Consider the following 18,351-nt stretch of genomic DNA (forward strand, 5'->3'; position numbering starts at 1 on the left):
ACTCGGTACAGCGATATTCTAACATGCAATGACGACATAATTCGCAAGAATGAGCTAAGTTCTTGGTTTCTCTGACTTTTAGGAATTGATCACGAAGCTGAGGCGCGTGAAGCTTGCGAATTATCTCTCTTTCGCACAGACCCAGAAATCGATAAACAGAAGTTAGCATATGAACAGGGCCAGAGGGTACCCGGAACATGTAACTGGATATTCACGAACGAGCGATACACAGATTGGCATCATGCATGGTCATCAAACCTCCTCTGGCTTCATGGACCTCCAGGAGTTGGTAAAACAATGATGGCGAGATACCTGACCGATGTAATCGATGCCAGATTCGCCCCGCGCTCCAAGGACACTCTCGTCCTATATTACTTTTGCGACTACCAAGACGATAAAAGAAACACAGAGATAACTGTCCTTTGCGGCTTAATTTACCTTCTCTTGAAACGACAGCCGGATCTGATCAAACATTTATTGAGAGACTTCAAATTCTATAGTCAAAGCTCCGGTCTCTTCAGCAGGGCGAACAGAGATGTCCTATGGAGGAACTTCATGGTGCTCTTATCCACGGTCGAGGAACCCACTGTGTTCTGTGTGCTGGATGGCCTTGATGAAGTTGGAAAAGAACCGTGTCAATGGTTACTCCAAAGGATAAACGAGATCACAAAGCGGCCTATTTCCGACCAAATTACGAAGTTTATTGTTACCAGCGCAGACTTCGATCCAAAACTTCATGAGCTATCTAAGGTTGCCGATATAAATCTGGACCCTAGGTATAACCCTGGGGTCAAGTCAGACGTTGACCGGTTTATTGATGTAAAGGTTGATGAGCTCGCAATCCATGGGCAGTACAATGCGGATCTGCGGAGAACCGTGAGAGAACACCTCATTCAGGGAGCCAGTGGGACGTTTTTATGGGTTGCATTCGTTGTCCCTGAACTGATGGAAATGCCAACGCAGCAGGTCGAAAGGACCCTAACACAGTTTCCGAGGAAGCTGACTAACATCTATATGCGAATGCTCGAAATTAAAGTGCCAGAAAATGAACGTGCTGTCGTTGCAGGCATTTTACATTGGGTTGCGGTAGCGGTACGCCCATTGACGTTGACAGAGCTAGCAACTGCCACACATGTGAGCAAAAGCCGGCTCCAACACTACATCACATCAACTGGCGGATTCTTGAAGCTGTCCAAGTCAGAAGAAGCGTTTTTGGAGCCGACTGTGCGATTTATCCACAGCTCGGCGAAGGGTTCTCTCGTGAACCTGCGTGTGGGAAACACTCCGTTTCGCGAGCTTTACCTTGACCAGACGCAGGTACATTTACGGGTAGCTACAAGGTGTTTCGAGTATATCCAATCTAGTCCTTTACAGGATGAATGGATAAATCTTCGTCATAACCGTTCGTACCTAGCCAGGCCGTTACCCTTACGTCAGTATCCTCTTCTGGATTATGCTACTCGATACTGGCCGGAACACGCCCGTCTGTCATCACCCGAAATAGTGGACATGTTCAGACGATGGCCGAATTTCTGCGACCGACGCTCTATTATCCGGGATAACTGGCTCAAGACTTATTGGTCCGACTCTCCACTCGAGTGGAATACGCCACGCAACTTTGAACTGATACACCTTGCAGCTTTTTGTGGAATTATTCCTTTACTCGAATCTGAGACAGTGCCCCGACTGCTGGGATTTAACATACTCTATCGAAAAGTCAACCGAACGTGCGATCACAACATGACAGCCCTTCACTGGGCCTCGCGCAACGGCCAGACAGCAGCAGTAGAACGGCTATTGCTTAAGGGAGCCTCAATAAACGGCAAGGGGTACGGAATGACCCCGCTGACCTGGGCAATCCGCAACGGGCATTTAGAAACGGTGAATATCTTGCTGGCCAATGGAGCTAGTGTGGACGAGAGGGATTATGGCATGACCTCGCTGAACTGGGCAGCCTGGGAAGGACACCAGGATATCTGCACAGCTTTACTAAACAAGTGGGCCGAACTTGACGCACCCACCACACAAGGGAATTCCGCCTGGCTAGTTGATGCAAAATCTAGCTCCGGAGAGTTTCCCTGGAGGAGCGCAATGGAGGCTGCTAATTTATCCCGGCAGTCTGAATGGGTTGAAGAGCAGTGGCATGCTAGAGAGAGCGTGATACCGAACCTAACAATTGCTCTTTCATACGCCGTGTTGGCTCTCAACCTGCAAGTTCTTCAATATGTCGGATCCCTGATAATGTCTCGCTCACGGAACTGGTTCTGGTTGAATTCTCGACAAGGGAACATTGGTGGACAGGAAATATGCTGGGCAGCCGTTACACCTGTGGGTCGAGCGCGCCTGCTACTTGATTTATTTAAGGACTGGCGCTATGTCGTTTCAAAGCTTACTCGGGCATGGAGAGAAATTCCATATCACATTGTTGGTTCGCAATGTGCTTTGTTATGCTTCTGGCTATTTGCACACTGGCATGGTCTCACCACATACGCGCTGAGCGCCCTGGTAGCGGGCAGTGTTCTCGTTACAATTCCCGTCTACGTGATACTATTCTCAGTTAATCGTCTGGAAATCGCTCTTTTTCTGCCCTACGCCGTAACGCCCATATTCGCAAGTGGTATGCCGAGTGCACACAGATCAATATGGCGCGTACTCTTCGGTCTACTCGGGATCGGTCTAGGTGTTTGTCACTGGTATGGTTATGGATTTGCAGTCAATTACTATCCCTACTCATGTTACGCATTTTGGATCGGCGTGGAGCTCATCAGGCTGGTTTGGGTTAACATCAGCAAACGCAGTGATGGCTTTACGTCTCTACATCTTGCTGCTTCGCGAGGCCACGACAGCGTTGCTAAACTCCTTCTTCGCAGCGGTGCAGATATAGATGCGAAAGACGATGCGGGCCGTACCGCTTTACAGATTGCAATAGCGAACGGAAATATATCGGTTGAGCGTGTAATACTAGAGCACGAACTGGCAAAGATATCACCAGGCCGGGTTCCAGGCTCGACAGCCTTACAACTTTCGGTTGCGTTGGGACGCCTTGACTTGGTGAGGGACTTGATGACCAAAGGATGTGATCCCAATGAAACCGACTTGGAAGGCCACACGACTCTTCACTCGGTGGCGTATTTTGGACGCACAGCCATGATTGAATTTCTTTTCGAAAAAACCACGCCCCCGATCCATGGAGCCAACACGCTTGGAGAGACTCCCTTACACCTTGCCTGCATTGGCGGGCACCTTGATATTGCCAACTGGTTACTAGGACACGGCGCGAATCCATTTATTCTCACTGGATACGGATTTTCGCCGTTGCACTATGCAATTTTACGAGGCGATCTCGAGGTGTCAGCTCGATTAGCTTCTATAGACAACCTTGTCAATCACTGCGGGGCACGCCGAGTTACGCCACTTCACCTTGCCATCCGTTACAAGAGGGCGGACATTTTGGAGTGCTTGCTTCAATTAAACGCAGATCCAGACAGGATTGATATGTTTGGCCGCTCTGCTTTTGATTACGCTAGTAGTGCGACAGCACTGTTCAACAAAATGGAGGAAGCCCGAGGTAGTTACAAAATGACTACTATTTCAACCAGACATGACACATTACGCAACACGGTGGGCATACTATCTGAAGAGCTACGAGGCAATCCGCTTGACCTCGACCGCCTGGCAGACCTTGGATATGCACTCCTCAACTTGGGAAAGCAAGACCATGCTCGAACAGCTTATAAATATATCTTCGCTGTGGCTGGAAACTTTCTCTGTGTCTGTGATGGTTGTTTATGTTTTATAGATGAGGGTATGCATATCTGCCACGACTGTTGGAGTGTCCATCTCTGTGATGTGTGTTTCAACCTGTATACACAGGGTTGTACTGTGGTGCCAGGGTGCCAAAACCATGAGTACCTGCATGTTCCAGTGGATGATGTACTACGTTCGCCCGATTTGGAGCAAAGCCAAATCCGCCACGCTCAACTCGAGTGGCTCGAGGAGCTACAGCGTGAAGTGAACTATAATGATAGGGAATAGGAGGGAAACGAAAGGAAACTTGCACGAAAGCCGACAGTATCCTTGCTTCCTAGCCATGCGCTAAGGTCTGAGTAGGATCTCTCAAGCGATCTAGCTGATTTGCAGTGGTTGTCGATGATGCTGAGGGTGGACAGATCTATCATGCTCACCTCGTCGATGATCATGGTGGTTTTCCGCGACCATAGTTTGCAGACTCTCGCTCCCATCCCTGTACTTTGGGAGCGGTTCAAGGGAATCCCAAGGATTGCCAGTGCCGCCGAATAAAGGCTTTCAACTCTGAAAAGAACTCCTCAATGGGATTCAAATCCGGAGAGTAAGGTGGCATATACACAAGTTGGACCCCGGCTTGAGAGCACATCTGACTTATTTCATCTCGGTGGTGAAACGAGGCGTTATCCATGACAAGAACAGATCTTGGCTCGGGCCATCTTCCGCAATGAAGACCTAATGAGTCTAAGGAGATTCTCAAATCCATATGGTGAAGCAAGTATTGTACATAGACGCAGATAAAGGATGGCAATGGTCAATGACGGCAGCAATGCACTGAATATGTCAAATTTCTACATCAGAAGTACTAAACCTTTAGGCAAATGAACAGCTGGATATCTTTCTCGCAGACAACATTACTGGCGCCCTTCCTGATAAAAGTCAGTGCCTAATATATAGCTCTTCATGAATGACCTTTATGCAGAGTTACACAGCATAGAATAGCGCTAATTCTTCTCATAATACGCCAACATACCTGCCACAGACTACGGCTTAACCATGATCTCTGAGAAGTCTACGTTTGGTATATAGAAGTAGGGTCTCCCCAGCATTTGTTTGGCTCTTGTTTCCATTGATTATGGGCAATGCATGGCGAGAGCTTGGCTTAACATCGGGCACTGGCTGTCAAGTAATAATTTTCAAGCACACAATCACTATATTGCTGTGCCTGTATCTAGTGTCTTTGGTTTTCTTCCTTGTTTGATAACTTTGTAGTTCCCTGCATGAGAATTACACCCATTCAAGGCAGCGTTTCCTGCACTTGACGGATGTTCCTAGTTTAGGGATGACTATGCACTGCTGTAACTCGTAGACCTCTCTAGTGATAAATCGAGCTAGGGGACTGTAAATTCATAACATCAGATAGGGAGAGGATTCAAGAATAAATAAGGATAGTGGTAAAGTCTTCCTATCTTTCTTCAAATTAAGTACATAGCTTAGGGAAGGTCACATCTAAACAGTAGGTGCTTGTAGCCCTACTTAACCTTTCAGAATCCATGCAATCTTAACTGCTGTGTAAAGGAGAGACAAGTGGTCATATGAAAATCAGGAAGTAATTTTGTCATTAACTCATGCTTATCTACTATAACTACAGTGTATCTGTCTTCCTTCCACCCTATAATTTACCGGTTTTGCTGGCTATTTAATGCCAAAAGAAAGAATTAGAATATCAGGATGGGCAAGCTCACCGCACAATAATGAACCTATATTTCTAGCCCCTAGATGAACACAGGCATCCATCTCCTCTCATTTATCGGTGTGAATGATTCCATGTTGCGAGTTAGCGTGATGATGTTTACAATGGATGTAACTCTCAGTACTTAAGGAGGCCAGTGCAACATGCCTTTGGTCTGTTTTAGATGGGCTGTTCTATACATGGCTTCTCTATCACCATTATTGGATTAAAGTGGTCTGTTCTGTCAAGAGGCGCTGATCCGCGGTCCACGGGCTACCCCTGAAGTCGGGTTTGTATCGCAGATGACAATCGCAGTTGGTTGACTGATCCGAGGTATATCCTTGCCAGACTCGCAGCACTCGTCAGGAGACCACCGTGAACGACTTGCTTTCAGTATATTGTCTCAGCGGTGAACATGTCGAATACCTCACTCCAATGTAACCTGCCCTTGCAGCAAGGAGCTACCGTAAGCCCGTTCGCTCCAGTCAGGTACAATGATTGCGGACACGACGAGTGGCGTCGGCGGATTGCCCTGCATGCTGTGATGACAGAGAGCCATTCTCAATTGAGCATCATACGAATGCAACAAAATGAAGAGCGCCAAGCTACGGCGGAATCCTTAGCAGCTTGACACGGCCGGTCTAATTTCCGAGTTCGTATTCGCTACTTGCCATAATAAGTGATAGAAGGAATACGATGTGCATGTCGATCGTATACGAGGTCTCAACACGAGATTATATTTAGCTGTAGCTACTACACCCACGTGCGTTGATATTCAAGAATGTTTGGATAACCTGATCCGGGTGCTCAAGACGTAATTTCTGGCTATGGCTATAAAGCCTGACACGCGACCGGTCAGATTCACGACAGCAGCAATCCAGCAAGATGCAATCGATGCGCTTGATCATCCTGACGCTGCTTGTGCAGTTCCTCCCAGCATGGGCAATCGATGACCCGGCCAAATCGGCCGCCCCCTACCACGATGAATTCCCTCTCTTCCGCAGCGCCAACATGGCCTCGCCGGATAAGCTGTCTACAGGAATCGGCTTCCACTCGTTCCGCATCCCCGCCGTGGTCCGCACCACGACCGGCCGCATCCTCGCCTTCGCCGAGGGCCGCCGGCACACAAACCAGGACTTTGGCGACATCAACCTCGTCTACAAGCGCACCAAGACGACCACGAACAATGGCGCGTCCCCATCAGACTGGGAGTCTCTCCGCGAAGTTGTCGGCTCCGGCGCAGGCACCTGGGGCAATCCCACCCCTGTCGTCGACGACGACAACACCATCTACCTGTTCCTCTCGTGGAACGGCGCCACCTACAGCCAGCACGGCAAGGACGTCCTCCCCGACGGCACGATAACCAAGAAGATCGACACCACCTGGGAAGGCCGGCGACACCTGTACCTCACCGAGTCCAAAGACGACGGCAACAGCTGGTCCAAGCCAGTAGATCTCACCAAGGAGCTCACCCCCAACGGCTGGGCCTGGGACGCCGTCGGCCCCGGCAACGGCATCCGCCTCACGACCGGCGAGCTGGTCATCCCCGCCATGGGCCGGAATATCGTGGGCCGCGGCGCGCCGGGCAACCGCACGTGGAGCGTGCAGCGGCTGTCCGGGGCCGGGGCGGAGGGGACGATCGCGCAGACGCCGGACGGGAAGCTGTACCGCAATGACCGGCCCAGCGCCAAGGGGTACCGGATTGTGGCGCGGGGGACGCTAGACGGCGGGTTCGGGGCGTTTGCGACGGACACCGGGTTGCCGGATCCAGCGTGCGAGGGGTCTGTGCTGCGGTATAACAGCGATGCGCCGGCGCGGACGATCTTTTTGAATTCCGCGTCGGGGGGGAGTCGGCGGGAGATGCGCGTGCGGATTAGCTATGATGAGGACGCGCGCAAGTTCGATTATGGGCGGAAGCTGGAGGATGCGAAGGTTACCGGGGCGGGCAATGAGGGAGGTTATTCGAGTATGACCAAGACGGGGGACTATAAGATTGGGGCGTTGGTGGAGAGTGATTTCTTCAATGATGGCACGGGCAAGGATTCGTATCGGGCCATCATCTGGAGGAGATTCAATCTGTCGTGGATCCTGAATGGTCCTAACAATTGATTTCATCACGATGGTAGGAATGTTTACACTGTGTATCGATCCGCAAGGGAGACACGAGTCGAGTCCACCCCTTGTTATCCCTCTATCCCTAGTTTGTAAGAAATAAATACTTTCTCCCCGATTCTCTTCTCTATTCTACCATCATACGATTCATACGATTACTCAAAATGCGTCTCTCCTGGGTCATGCTCTTGGTCGTCTCGGCCGCAGCCAAAAACACGACTGTCAGTCATCCACTCTAATTTCCAACGCAGCACTAACAGGGATATTGCAGATCGGGCTGGAAACCATCGAAGAAGGAAGCAAATCAATTAGCGTTCCCTTGGACGATTGTCATACTCTAGAATCCTAGTACGTCCACGGCAAACGGCGCTTGGGGTTATGGTGCTGACTGACCACTGCAGTGAGGTGACGACGGTGTCGCTCAAGAAGCCATGTCGATTCTTCACGTACGCTGCCTGATTGTTGATGAGTCTCAAACTAGTTCAGCATACTGACCAAACTACAGAGGCCCCATGTGTATCGGACGGCAGACACTGCTGAAACCCGGCGTGCACGAGAGCGATGAACCGGTGCCGATCTGGAGTGTGTTTTGCGTGGACGAACCGGAACATAAACTGGAGCTGTAGCTGTGGCTGTCAGCATGTACGTACAGGACAGGCAATAATAGCATGCAATCATCGTATGATATGTGGATATTCTCCTAGACACCGCCAGCGTATTGGCTATGATCCTGATCCCTGTGCAAACAGAAGCACCGTTACACAGCAGGATCGGTCTAGCTGTCAGGCAGATTTAAATAATGGACATGCCTCTATCTTAATCTTCAAGCAATCATGCTTCTTGCTTTTCTTTTCCTCCTAGGCGTGGTTGCATCCCCTGCCCTACCGTGTACGCTTCAAAATGCGCGAGTCAGGCGAGAATGGTATGTGATGCCACCAGCAGAGGACGAGTATTGATTGAATAGGAGCTCCTTGACACGCCTCGAACGACGAGACTACATCGATGCGCTGTTCTGTCTACGGTCTCTTCCCTCGATCCTCCCGAATGACCAGTACCCCGGAGTCCGGGATCGATTCGACGACTTTGTAGCGTATGTTCCATCCTCTTGTCTCTCATGCATTGGTTCATGACAGCCAGAACACACATCAACTACACCTCGCGCATCCACAACAACGGCCTCTTCCTCCCCTGGCACCGCCACTTCCTGCACCTCTTCGAAAGCGCCCTCCGCACCGAATGCGCCTACAATGGCTCCATTCCCTACTGGAACTGGCCCCTACACCCCAACCTCACCGTCTCCCCCCTCTTCGATAACTCCCCTTCCTCCCTCTCCGGGGACGGCACCTACAACCCAGACGAGCGTATCCTCTGCGACGAGCAGGTAGGCTGTATTGGCCGAGGCAGCGGCGGCGGCTGCGTGACAGCCGGGCCCTTCACCTTCCCGGCCTGGTCAGCAAACATGGGCCCGCTGAGCCTCCACAGCCTGGACAAGCTGTACGGCCCGCTCGATCCGTCCGCCTTTAGATACAACCCGCGATGTCTAATGCGCAGCTTTAACCCCCGTCCGCTGCAGCGGTTCACCGGTCACGACACCGTGCAGCGCATGCTTACCGCTCAAACGATCCAGGAGTTCCTGGGGGTGCTGGACCCGAGCACCGCGGGCCGGTTGGGCGCCCATGCCGCGGGGCATGTTGCGCTGGGGCCGACGATGGGGGATGTGTTTTCGTCGGTGCAGGACCCGGCGTTCTTTTTGCATCATGCCATGGTGGATCGGCTGTGGGCGATGTGGCAGGCTGCAAGTCCTCAGCGACGGTATGCCCTGAATGGAACGGCGGGGATGTTTGATCCGCCGTGGGCGCCGAACGTGACGGTCGATACGGTCGTGGAGTTTGGGGTCTTGGGGGGCCCGAAGAGGGTGGCAGATTTGATGGATCCATTGGGAGAGGAATACTGCTACATCTATTCATGACCTAGATAATCTGTCTATACATGTAAAGTCCGTCTCAATGCCATGATTCGCGCCGTGCCGGCCTCAAACTCCTCCGTATCCACCTCCCCTGTCTCCAATGCCTTGGTCAGTGCATCCACAATCGCCTCCCCCTGCGAGACATTCCTCGCCGACGCAAGAAGCAGATCCATCCCCGCCTGCGCAGCAAGCACCCCCCTCGCCGCATCATCGCCATACGCCCCCAACGCCCCGGCCTCAATCGCATCCGTGATCGTCACACCCCTAAACCCATGCCTCCCTCTCAGCTCTCCCTGAATCCATTTCTCACTCAGCCCAGCCGGCTTATCATCCAGCGCAGGATACACCGCCCACGAGGCCATCACCATCTCCACCCCCGCCGCAATCGCAGCCGTATACGGCGCTTCATCCACCCGCCGCAACTCCTTCAGCCCGCGGTCAATCCTCACCGGCACGAGGTCTGTATTCTCGCCTGCCCCCGCAGCCCCGAGTCCAGGGAAGTGCTTTGCCGTAGCAATCACTTTCTGTTTTTGCTGCGCGGCGATGAACGCCTCCCCGCAAGACGTTACCAACCGGGAGGAATTCCCATACGACCGACCATACTCATCTATAAAGTTCCCCGCGGAGCGGTAAACATCCAGCACAGGCGCGAGATTCACATTCACGCTGTACTTGCTCAGTGTGCTCGCAGCTTCTGTCCCTGCTTCTGCAGCTGTAGATGCCGGATCGGCCGACATGCCGACCTGCTTCGCGGAGAGGGTCGGGCCGCCAGGGAGCCGGCGGACTTTGCCGCCTTCTTGGTCGGTCATGATGAGCAGTGGCGTGCCATTGTAGCCTGGGGACGAGGCGTAGGTTTTTTGGATGCTGGCGATGGTGGTGGAGAGGTTGGCGTCGATGTTTTCGCCGAAGAGGATGAGGCCGCCTACTTTGCCGGAGGAGATGAGGGAGAGAAGGCTTGCCGGGGGGGAGGGGCCGGGGTAGGAGTAGATTACGTGGGTTGCTGCTTGGTTTGCAGTGGTAGTTGCTGTCGAAGTAGCAGTGCAGACTGCGCTGAGGAGGAGGGTTGAGAGTTTCATTTTGCTGTGGTTTGGGTGATGGTGAGAAGTAGAACCGAAGGGCTAGTTATATACTTGAGATTCGCTAAATGAAGCCATTCGGGGTTAGATTAGTGCACCCAAGGTTGCATGATCGGCGGTTTAGGTGGTTTAGTCTGGCCATTGGAGATACTAATTGGTTGATATACGATGCTATACGATGCTCGTATAGCTATGCTTAAGATGGCTGAGTACTGGCAGCGTAGTAGATATAAGCTGTTTACTCGTTCCAACTGCGGATGCAACCCTAACTTACACCGGCAACAACAATAACCTCATCTGACACTTGGATCCGGCCATTGCATACCGGCAAACCTCTGCACCACATCACGAATAACCTCATAGCAAGCCCCAACGCGCACCACCCGCATACTCTCGAAATCCACCATGGTCGAACTCGCCCGCGGCCAGCAATCCCTCACCCGTCCATAATCAACCACAATATCCGCCGCCTCGTGAATCTCCGGCTCAATCTCCTCCACCATCGTCTTCGTCCCCTGCCCTGTCAGATTCGCACTCGAGCCAAGCACCGCCCTCCCGCCGGCAGCAGCCACCCGTACCAGCTCCTCCTGGAATGGACCCCCATTAACAAGCATGGCCATGGTGCCATGCATCGAACTCGCCGCCAGTGTTTCTTCGTCTAGTCTCGCAATCAACGGGTGGTCCCGCCGGTACGGAGCGATCACCCCTAGCGGGAAGTTTAGGTCAACCGTGAGCAAGCGCACGAGATCCATTCTGTCAGGCGGGAGGACGTGTATCTCGCGGTGCAGCGCGTAGCTGCCTATGATAGCATGGCGCTTGTGCGGCTGGCGACGCTTCACCGTGTAGATGCGCTGTAGCGCGGTAGACTCCGTGGCTACGATCCCGTAGCCGACGCTCGAGGGGATGATGGCTATCCCGCCTGCTAAGAAGACGGAGAGCACGCGGGCTGCGTCGGTGGGGATATCAATATAAGCAACCATTTCTTTGTTTCGCTATTACACTATGAGTGACTTGGGGTATCGAAGGATATAAGCATACTACAAGCGCAGTGGTGGAGGTTATATACGGGGTCCAGTCGTACATGTACAACATCAACACATCCATTGACTGTCTGTACTTGGTACAGGATGCTGGCAACTACTGAGTAACCTTGAACACGGCCTGCTCGGACTCAAACTCCCCCCTCTGGTCGAGCTGCTGCAGCTGCGAATCCGTTACTTGGTCGCGGGGACACTCCCAGATCCCATGCCAGATGCCCTTTGCCTGCACGGCGTACTCGTGTCCTTCCTCTAGTGGCACATGCGGGATGGTGATCGTGCGCTCCATGGAGCTCTCGGCGGGGATTTCGACCAGATCGTCCCGCGAAGGAGGCAGCTGGCGGTTGAACTTGATGGTGTCGAGGGTGATGGGCTGATCGGCGGTGGTGTCGTTGATCTGGAAGACGCCCAGGAGGTTGGCTTTGGGGTCGAACGGGGTGCCCCAGTTGAGGAAGGTTACTGGGGTCGCTGCTGGGTTGTGGATGGCGATGTTGATGGGGAGGCTGATGGGGGGAGTGGCGGAGGGAGGGACGGGCGAGAGGATTACTTGGAGGTTTGTCATGTCTCGTCGGTTGTCAGTCGTCAGTCGTCGGTTGGTAGTCGTTCAGTCGTTCAGTTGAGGAGGAGGAAATGAATAGTGTCTGATACCGGAAGTAACGGACGAAGCCGGAGAAGCGGTGGAGGGGGATGAGAGATGAGGGGATGGGTGATGAAACCCCAAGCTTTGCATGAAGATATGTAATGCACCAATTATATGCACAGCGGAAGCTGCCAAGCTTTTAAGCAGGAAAATAACTGGGAATGAAAGAGGGGGAAGTGAGACAAGAAGTCTTGGGTTGCATTGCTTCAGTATCAGCCGGATATTAAGGATTGATAAAGTGGTGGTGATCGGCACTTTAATCTATGCCTTTGTCTCTTTCAGTCACCGTTACGAGTCAGCCCCAGACTTCTCTGACAGTCATGGTCAGTGAATCCGCTCGTTTCACCCGATTCTCAGGGGAAACTCAGGGTCTGAGTCTAGAATACGAGCAGATCAAGTCTAGACCCGCCATCATCACTGTTGTTCAGTATGTTGAAGTCAACACACCACAAGAACAATGCTGATATGATCACAGCCGGAAACATGCCGATAGACCTCAATGGTTGGAGATACATTCTGCAGACAGACTATCTCGGCACTCGACACGGACATTCCTCTCCAGGCAGACGGACCACCGGGTAAACTCCTTCTTCATTTATTTACAGGCCGGACCAACCCTCTTGGCGTTCCAATCCAAAGCGGCCAACGCTGATATACCTCATGCAGACAAGAATCTCGCCTTCCTGAACCAACGGTCCTCCGGCGGGCCAAGCTTAATTCTCGGCCCGGCCGATGGTGGTGCTTCAACAAGCCTCGCGGAGTGGTTCTGCCGGCTTGTAAAACGCCATGGAGGTCTTCAGACAATCGGGGTCTTATCGTCCTGTCAAAGTCGCAGACGGGATAGATGTAACCTCCTGTTTTGGACATATCTCCGTTCGATTTCAAGCCCTGTTTGTGATATCGATGCTTCAGTTATCGGCCCCAGGATGTCTATAAATACGAGGATGATCCCAGGTCCAACAGAAGCGTCGGCAAGAGCGATAGCAACAGCAAAGCATCTCAATCCAATCCAATCCAATCATCATGAAGGTCACTGTCCTCGCTTCTGCCATTCTGGCCCTCATCAATGGCGCTCTGGCTCTTCCTGCCAACGCCCCAACCCTTGATGTCACCCTCACCCAGGTCGACAACACCCGCATCAAGGCCACCGTCAAGAACACTGGCAAAGAGGAGGTTACCTTTGTGCATCTCAACTTCTTTAACGATGCGGCCCCTGTCAAGAAGGTCTCGCTCTTCCGCAATGGTATCCTCCTCCTCACACTGCCCCTGAGACAAAGACATACTAACGAGTCCAGCCACCGAGGTTGAGTTCACCGGAATCAAGCGGCGCTACCTCACCCAAGGTCTCTCCAACGATGCCTTGACCACCCTCGCCCCCGGCGCCACCTTCGAGGACGAGTTCGACATCGCCAGCACCGCCGCGCTCACCGAGGGCGGCCCCGTGACCATCCGAACCGACGGCGTCGTCCCCATGGCCACAGACAACAAGGTCTCGGGCTACATCCCCTACCAGTCGAACGAGCTCGAGATCGAGGTCGACGCCGCAAAGGCCGCCGCCGTGCCCCAGGCCATTAAGCTCCTCGACCGCCGCACAAAGGTCACCTCCTGCTCCAGCAGCCGCGCCACGGCCCTCGCCACGGCCCTCCGCAACACCGTCTCGCTCGCCAACGCCGCTGCCAGCGCTGCCTCCTCGGGCTCCTCCGCTCGCTTCCAGGAGTACTTCAAGACCACCTCCAGCACCACCCGCAACACCGTCGCTGCACGCCTCCGCGCCGTCGCAAACGAGGCCTCGTCCCAGTCGTCCGGCAAGACTACCTACTACTGCAATGACCCCTACGGCTACTGCGACTCCAACACCCTCGCCTATACTCTCCCCTCCAACAACATCATCGCCAACTGCGATATCTACTACTCCGAACTCCCCGCCCTGACCCGCTCCTGCCACGCCCAGGACCAAGCCACCACTACCCTGCATGAGTTCACCCATGCCCCGGGCGTGTACTCGCCCGGCACGGAGGACTACGCCTATGGATACGGGGCTTCCACTGCCTTGGGTACCAGCCAGGCTGTGCTCAACGCGGATTCCTATGCCCTGTTTGCGAACGGTACCTCCCCTCTCCTCTTCCACTTTCAAGAGTTCCCCAACTAACATGGACATAGCCGTGAACCTCAACTGCTAGACAGTATGAGATAGTCACGAGAAACGAGAGATGAGATAGTAGCAAATTTGCTTTTACATAACACAATCAATTCATTTCATACTTCATAAAGCATACCATAATCATAACGCAAGCCAGCCCGTAGGATCAATTAAACCCTCCGACAAATCCCCTCCACACACTTACTTCCAGTATAGCAACAGTCCGCATCAGCCTCACACAGCTGGAAATCCTCCGCGCAGGCCGGCCACTTGGGATTCGTGGGCCGGCATTTCGTCGCGGCGCAGTACCCGGAGCAGCAACTGAGGCCGGTACCGAACGAGCAGGATTCTATGTCACCTTGTCAGCAGGTCGAGCAACTCGTATGCATGGCTGGGGGGTACTACGGTAAACGCCTAGACAGGTTGGGGCGGGGATGCAGGTTGTTAGGGTTGAGGAGGGGGAGGTGCGGGTGTAGGTTGTGCAGGTGCTTGGGGATGGACAAGGTTTATCTCCGCAGAGGTTATTGGGGCAGCCGGGGGATGCTATCTTCGTTAGTGGAGTTCTCTGTGTAGATTATGATTGCTGAGATACCTGCTGCGAGGGTGAGGAAGAGGACGGGTGCGAGGTGGGAGAGATGCATTGTGTTTAGTTTGGTTGTACTTGTAGATGTTGATGGTAGTAGTAGATGCGGATAGATGTAAATATATATATCGAATATCTCAGTATGTCTTACATCACCATGTTGCATATGCATAGAACAGCTGACAGATACCCTTCAGCACTGACTGTCAGATATCAATGCTGTTGGTCGCGTTTCAGGGTGTTTGAGACCTGTCGAATTGGAGGTTGTCCACCTCGTATAGAAAGGTTTGCCATGTCATGACATCGCTGTGCGGAGGCATTCAGGTTGAGCTTATGCTTTGTTTTGCAGATACTTGGACACAAATCATTAGTAGAAGTATGTATTTGTTTGGTGGGAAGAATTAGACGACTGCTTGTAGCACAGCATTTCTCAATCTGCTGATTATGCAGGTCAAGGTTGTTTAAAATAGACATAGAGCATAGAGCATAGGATGCAAAAGGCAAGATGCAAGACGCTGATACATCCAAGTATATTCGATCAAGATGGCAGGAATACTATTACATTCGACAATGTCTCGTAGTCATCAACTATAACTTATAGCAAAGTAACTATCCAAGACAAGTAGTATACAACTTCCAGATCATTACCTTCTGCAGCTCAATTATCGAAGTTAATCAACTTTTTAATAGTACAATGACAACAGCTATATACATACACTTATCTTACACCATAACACCATCCATCACGTAAATCTAAACAACCCCCCAAGCCTTTTCCCAACTCTTCCCCAGAAATCCCGCCCCGGTGCCTCTTCAAACTCCTTCACAACATTATCGTAGTGGTCCGGGTTCGCCGCCGGCCGCCGCAGCTTCGGCGGTAACGGATACCGTCTCGCGTAACGGTCTTCCAGTAATGACGAGAGGGCATTGAGCGAGGCCTCTGAGATTTCTGTCTTGGACGGCGGTGCTTGTTGTGGCTGCGCTTGTTGCGGTTGTGTTGTTGGGAGGTGGGATTGGAGGTAGTTCTGAACGGAGACAGAGGCCGGGCGGACGCGGTCGGCCGGCCAGTGTTTCAGGAGATGACTGATGCGGTTTTGTATTGTCTGGGGGTTCAGAGTCTGCAGCTGTTAGTGAGGTGCTTTTTGCACGGTGGTGTTGGAGTGGACTTACTGATTTGCTCATGGTGAGATACTGATATGTTTTTGTCTTTAGTGATGCAAAGACAGGTAAATAGTTCACAATATCTGAGAGCTGAATCAAAGGATCAAGGTGTAAGGCGACAGAGCTGTGGTTCTGCAGTTGAACGTCTGATAAAGCAGATGATGGATTGATGATATCGGAAAATCGGAGATGCCCCAGATTCCAGGCCATAATTTCAGCCACATGGACCACATCAGCCACACTGATGTCCAGTCACCGCCACCGCTGTCTGCCTGATTAGTGAGGAGATTACGGAGACAGCGGTCGATCCCCTTCCATCCTCATCCTAAGTCAACGCCTCACAAGTATCAAATCGAGTGTTACTACATCTCTGCACATTCTTTCATCTGCTTCTTTCTGTCTCCTTTCTCTCATCTCACAGTTGTTGTTTCTTTTGTCGTATCCGAGTGTCCCCTACGTGCACCTGCTCAGCTCGTCATGAGCTCGCAGCGTTATCAAAGGGTAGGCAGCACTCCATCTATATAGACATATTTTTATATCGATCCCTTCAGGATATTGACTACTTGCAGGTTAATGCCCATGACGAGGACGACGAAGTCGACTCTCATTCGTCGATTCCTCTGCAAACCGCCCCTACGCCCTCGTCTCCGCCTCCCTCATTCCATTCTCGTTCCTCTTCCTTCTCATCAAGAAGACTTCTCCAGAATGACCCCCATCGAAGCGATGCAGACCAGACCCTTGCCGACGCCTTTGGTGACGCCAGCGATTCCGAGGCAGATGACGAACCCGATGACCGACAGCGACTGATGCGGGCCCATCCGGAGCAGTCAGCGGGAAGTGGCCGAGAGACTGCCCCTTCATCGGCCGCCAACAACGAACAACCATCATCACAGAGTAATCAGTCGGGTTCGACACTTCAGAGAAGACCAACAATACTGCCCAGTTTCAGCACACCCTCGTCAGGCGCAGGTCGCGTGATCAGTTCGTCAAATGACGGAGTCTTTGCCAACCTGGCGGCCAAGCCAGAACGCGGAGAGAAGAACGAGGATCTACCTCCGGTAAGCATACTATCTGAGTATCTGAGTCTAATATTCGGGATCCTGACGTCTATAGTCCTACGAAGAAGCAGCTGCAGACGCCACACCCCCGTACTGGGAGACCACCATCTTGGCCCCCGGCATCTCGTCCGACGAGGTCTATGTGGATGGACTGCCCGTTGGCTCAATCTTCTCCTTCGTCTGGAACGCCATGATCTCAATGTCCTTCCAACTGGTCGGCTTCCTCCTGACATATCTTCTTCACACCACACACGCCGCGAAAAACGGTAGCAGAGCTGGTCTCGGCCTCACGTTAGTGCAGTATGGTTTCTACATGAAAGGAGGGAGTGATGGGGGATCGGGTGATGGCGGTGCGGACTATGTTCCTCCTCCAGATCCCAACAGCCACACCTTTGATCCAACTTCAGTGTCTGATGGTTCCGGTGGCAACGGCGGCGGCGGCGCGATATCCGATATCACCACGAGCGAGTGGGTTTCGTATGTCTTGATGATTGTCGGTTGGTTCATTCTCATACGCGCCATCAGCGACTTCTTACGGGCCCGGCGGCATGAGCAACTAGTACTACAAAGTCCCGAGCGTGGTCTCAGCGTTCCGATCATCGCGGAAGGCGAACGGTCCGAAACGGTTGTATAGAGCAGTTATTCAATCGAGACCGATCATTCGATCGTCGAATAGGTACAGAACAGCGGATCATTCAGCGGACGCATTGGAGTTCATATCTGATATCCTTGGTTTATCTGGCCGGGCAATGGGACTCGGGCTTTGTCTCCTTCATTTTTATTCATGTTTCATTCAGTAATAATGGATTCAGCAACGGGCATAGTTTCTTTGTAGCTATTTTCGTTTGTTTCGAGATACCAATTCGATGGAAGTTGGCTTCTGCCATTGGGTCCATAGATCTGCAGTCGTACTCCAGGCAGCGATTTTAGCAGACTCGCCGCTCACTTACGTGTCTCGTACTCTAGACAACAAACTTGTCTTTACGACCCCTGTTATTTTCTAGATCCCTCTCTGCTTGACCGGTCATCATCTCTCTCCATCTACTGCAATTCATGCAGATCGTCGCTGATATTTAATCTCTTGGCGGTTTCTCCACAACGG

The 18,351-nt window shown here is 52.3% G+C and overlaps 8 protein-coding genes across 8 annotated transcripts; 5 read left to right on the forward strand and 3 right to left on the reverse strand.

Moving 5' to 3' along the window:
• Positions 1-300: 300 nt before the first annotated feature.
• On the forward strand, positions 301-4,035 carry Aud_006992 (ankyrin repeat domain-containing protein; the record flags this gene model as incomplete). Its single annotated transcript, XM_043291888.1, has 3 exons — positions 301-3,771; positions 3,800-3,805; positions 3,874-4,035. 3 exons carry the CDS (start codon positions 301-303, stop codon positions 4,033-4,035), a joined length of 3,639 nt encoding a protein of 1,212 aa, XP_043147823.1.
• Positions 4,036-6,361: 2,326 nt separating this feature from the next.
• On the forward strand, positions 6,362-7,585 carry Aud_006993 (putative extracellular sialidase/neuraminidase; the record flags this gene model as incomplete). The annotated part of the gene is made up of 1 exon (XM_043291889.1): positions 6,362-7,585. The coding sequence occupies one exon, from the start codon at positions 6,362-6,364 to the stop codon at positions 7,583-7,585; it is 1,224 nt and encodes a 407-aa protein (XP_043147824.1).
• Positions 7,586-8,421: 836 nt separating this feature from the next.
• Aud_006994 (putative polyphenol monooxygenase) lies at positions 8,422-9,557 on the forward strand (the record flags this gene model as incomplete). Its single annotated transcript, XM_043291890.1, has 3 exons — positions 8,422-8,510; positions 8,553-8,678; positions 8,726-9,557. 3 exons carry the CDS (start codon positions 8,422-8,424, stop codon positions 9,555-9,557), a joined length of 1,047 nt encoding a protein of 348 aa, XP_043147825.1.
• A 14-nt stretch (positions 9,558-9,571) lies between these two features.
• Aud_006995 (putative glycosyl hydrolase) lies at positions 9,572-10,630 on the reverse strand (the record flags this gene model as incomplete). The annotated part of the gene is made up of 1 exon (XM_043291891.1): positions 9,572-10,630. The coding sequence occupies one exon, from the start codon at positions 10,628-10,630 to the stop codon at positions 9,572-9,574; it is 1,059 nt and encodes a 352-aa protein (XP_043147826.1).
• A 293-nt stretch (positions 10,631-10,923) lies between these two features.
• Aud_006996 (uncharacterized protein) lies at positions 10,924-12,229 on the reverse strand (the record flags this gene model as incomplete). Its single annotated transcript, XM_043291892.1, has 2 exons — positions 10,924-11,622; positions 11,780-12,229. The coding sequence occupies 2 exons, from the start codon at positions 12,227-12,229 to the stop codon at positions 10,924-10,926; spliced, it is 1,149 nt and encodes a 382-aa protein (XP_043147827.1).
• A 1,101-nt stretch (positions 12,230-13,330) lies between these two features.
• Positions 13,331-14,456, forward strand: mep20 (putative penicillolysin/deuterolysin metalloprotease; the record flags this gene model as incomplete). Its single annotated transcript, XM_043291893.1, has 2 exons — positions 13,331-13,550; positions 13,603-14,456. The coding sequence occupies 2 exons, from the start codon at positions 13,331-13,333 to the stop codon at positions 14,454-14,456; spliced, it is 1,074 nt and encodes a 357-aa protein (XP_043147828.1).
• Positions 14,457-15,773: 1,317 nt separating this feature from the next.
• Aud_006998 (ubiquinol-cytochrome c reductase complex assembly factor 2) lies at positions 15,774-16,212 on the reverse strand (the record flags this gene model as incomplete). Its single annotated transcript, XM_043291894.1, has 2 exons — positions 15,774-16,148; positions 16,201-16,212. 2 exons carry the CDS (start codon positions 16,210-16,212, stop codon positions 15,774-15,776), a joined length of 387 nt encoding a protein of 128 aa, XP_043147829.1.
• A 456-nt stretch (positions 16,213-16,668) lies between these two features.
• Positions 16,669-17,883, forward strand: Aud_006999 (metal homeostatis BSD2 family protein; the record flags this gene model as incomplete). Its single annotated transcript, XM_043291895.1, has 3 exons — positions 16,669-16,692; positions 16,761-17,249; positions 17,305-17,883. 3 exons carry the CDS (start codon positions 16,669-16,671, stop codon positions 17,881-17,883), a joined length of 1,092 nt encoding a protein of 363 aa, XP_043147830.1.
• Positions 17,884-18,351: the final 468 nt, after the last annotated feature.

Source organism: Aspergillus udagawae (genome assembly GCF_001078395.1).
Source record: "Aspergillus udagawae IFM 46973 DNA, scaffold_5, whole genome shotgun sequence".
NCBI classification, from domain to species: Eukaryota; Fungi; Ascomycota; class Eurotiomycetes; order Eurotiales; family Aspergillaceae; genus Aspergillus; species Aspergillus udagawae.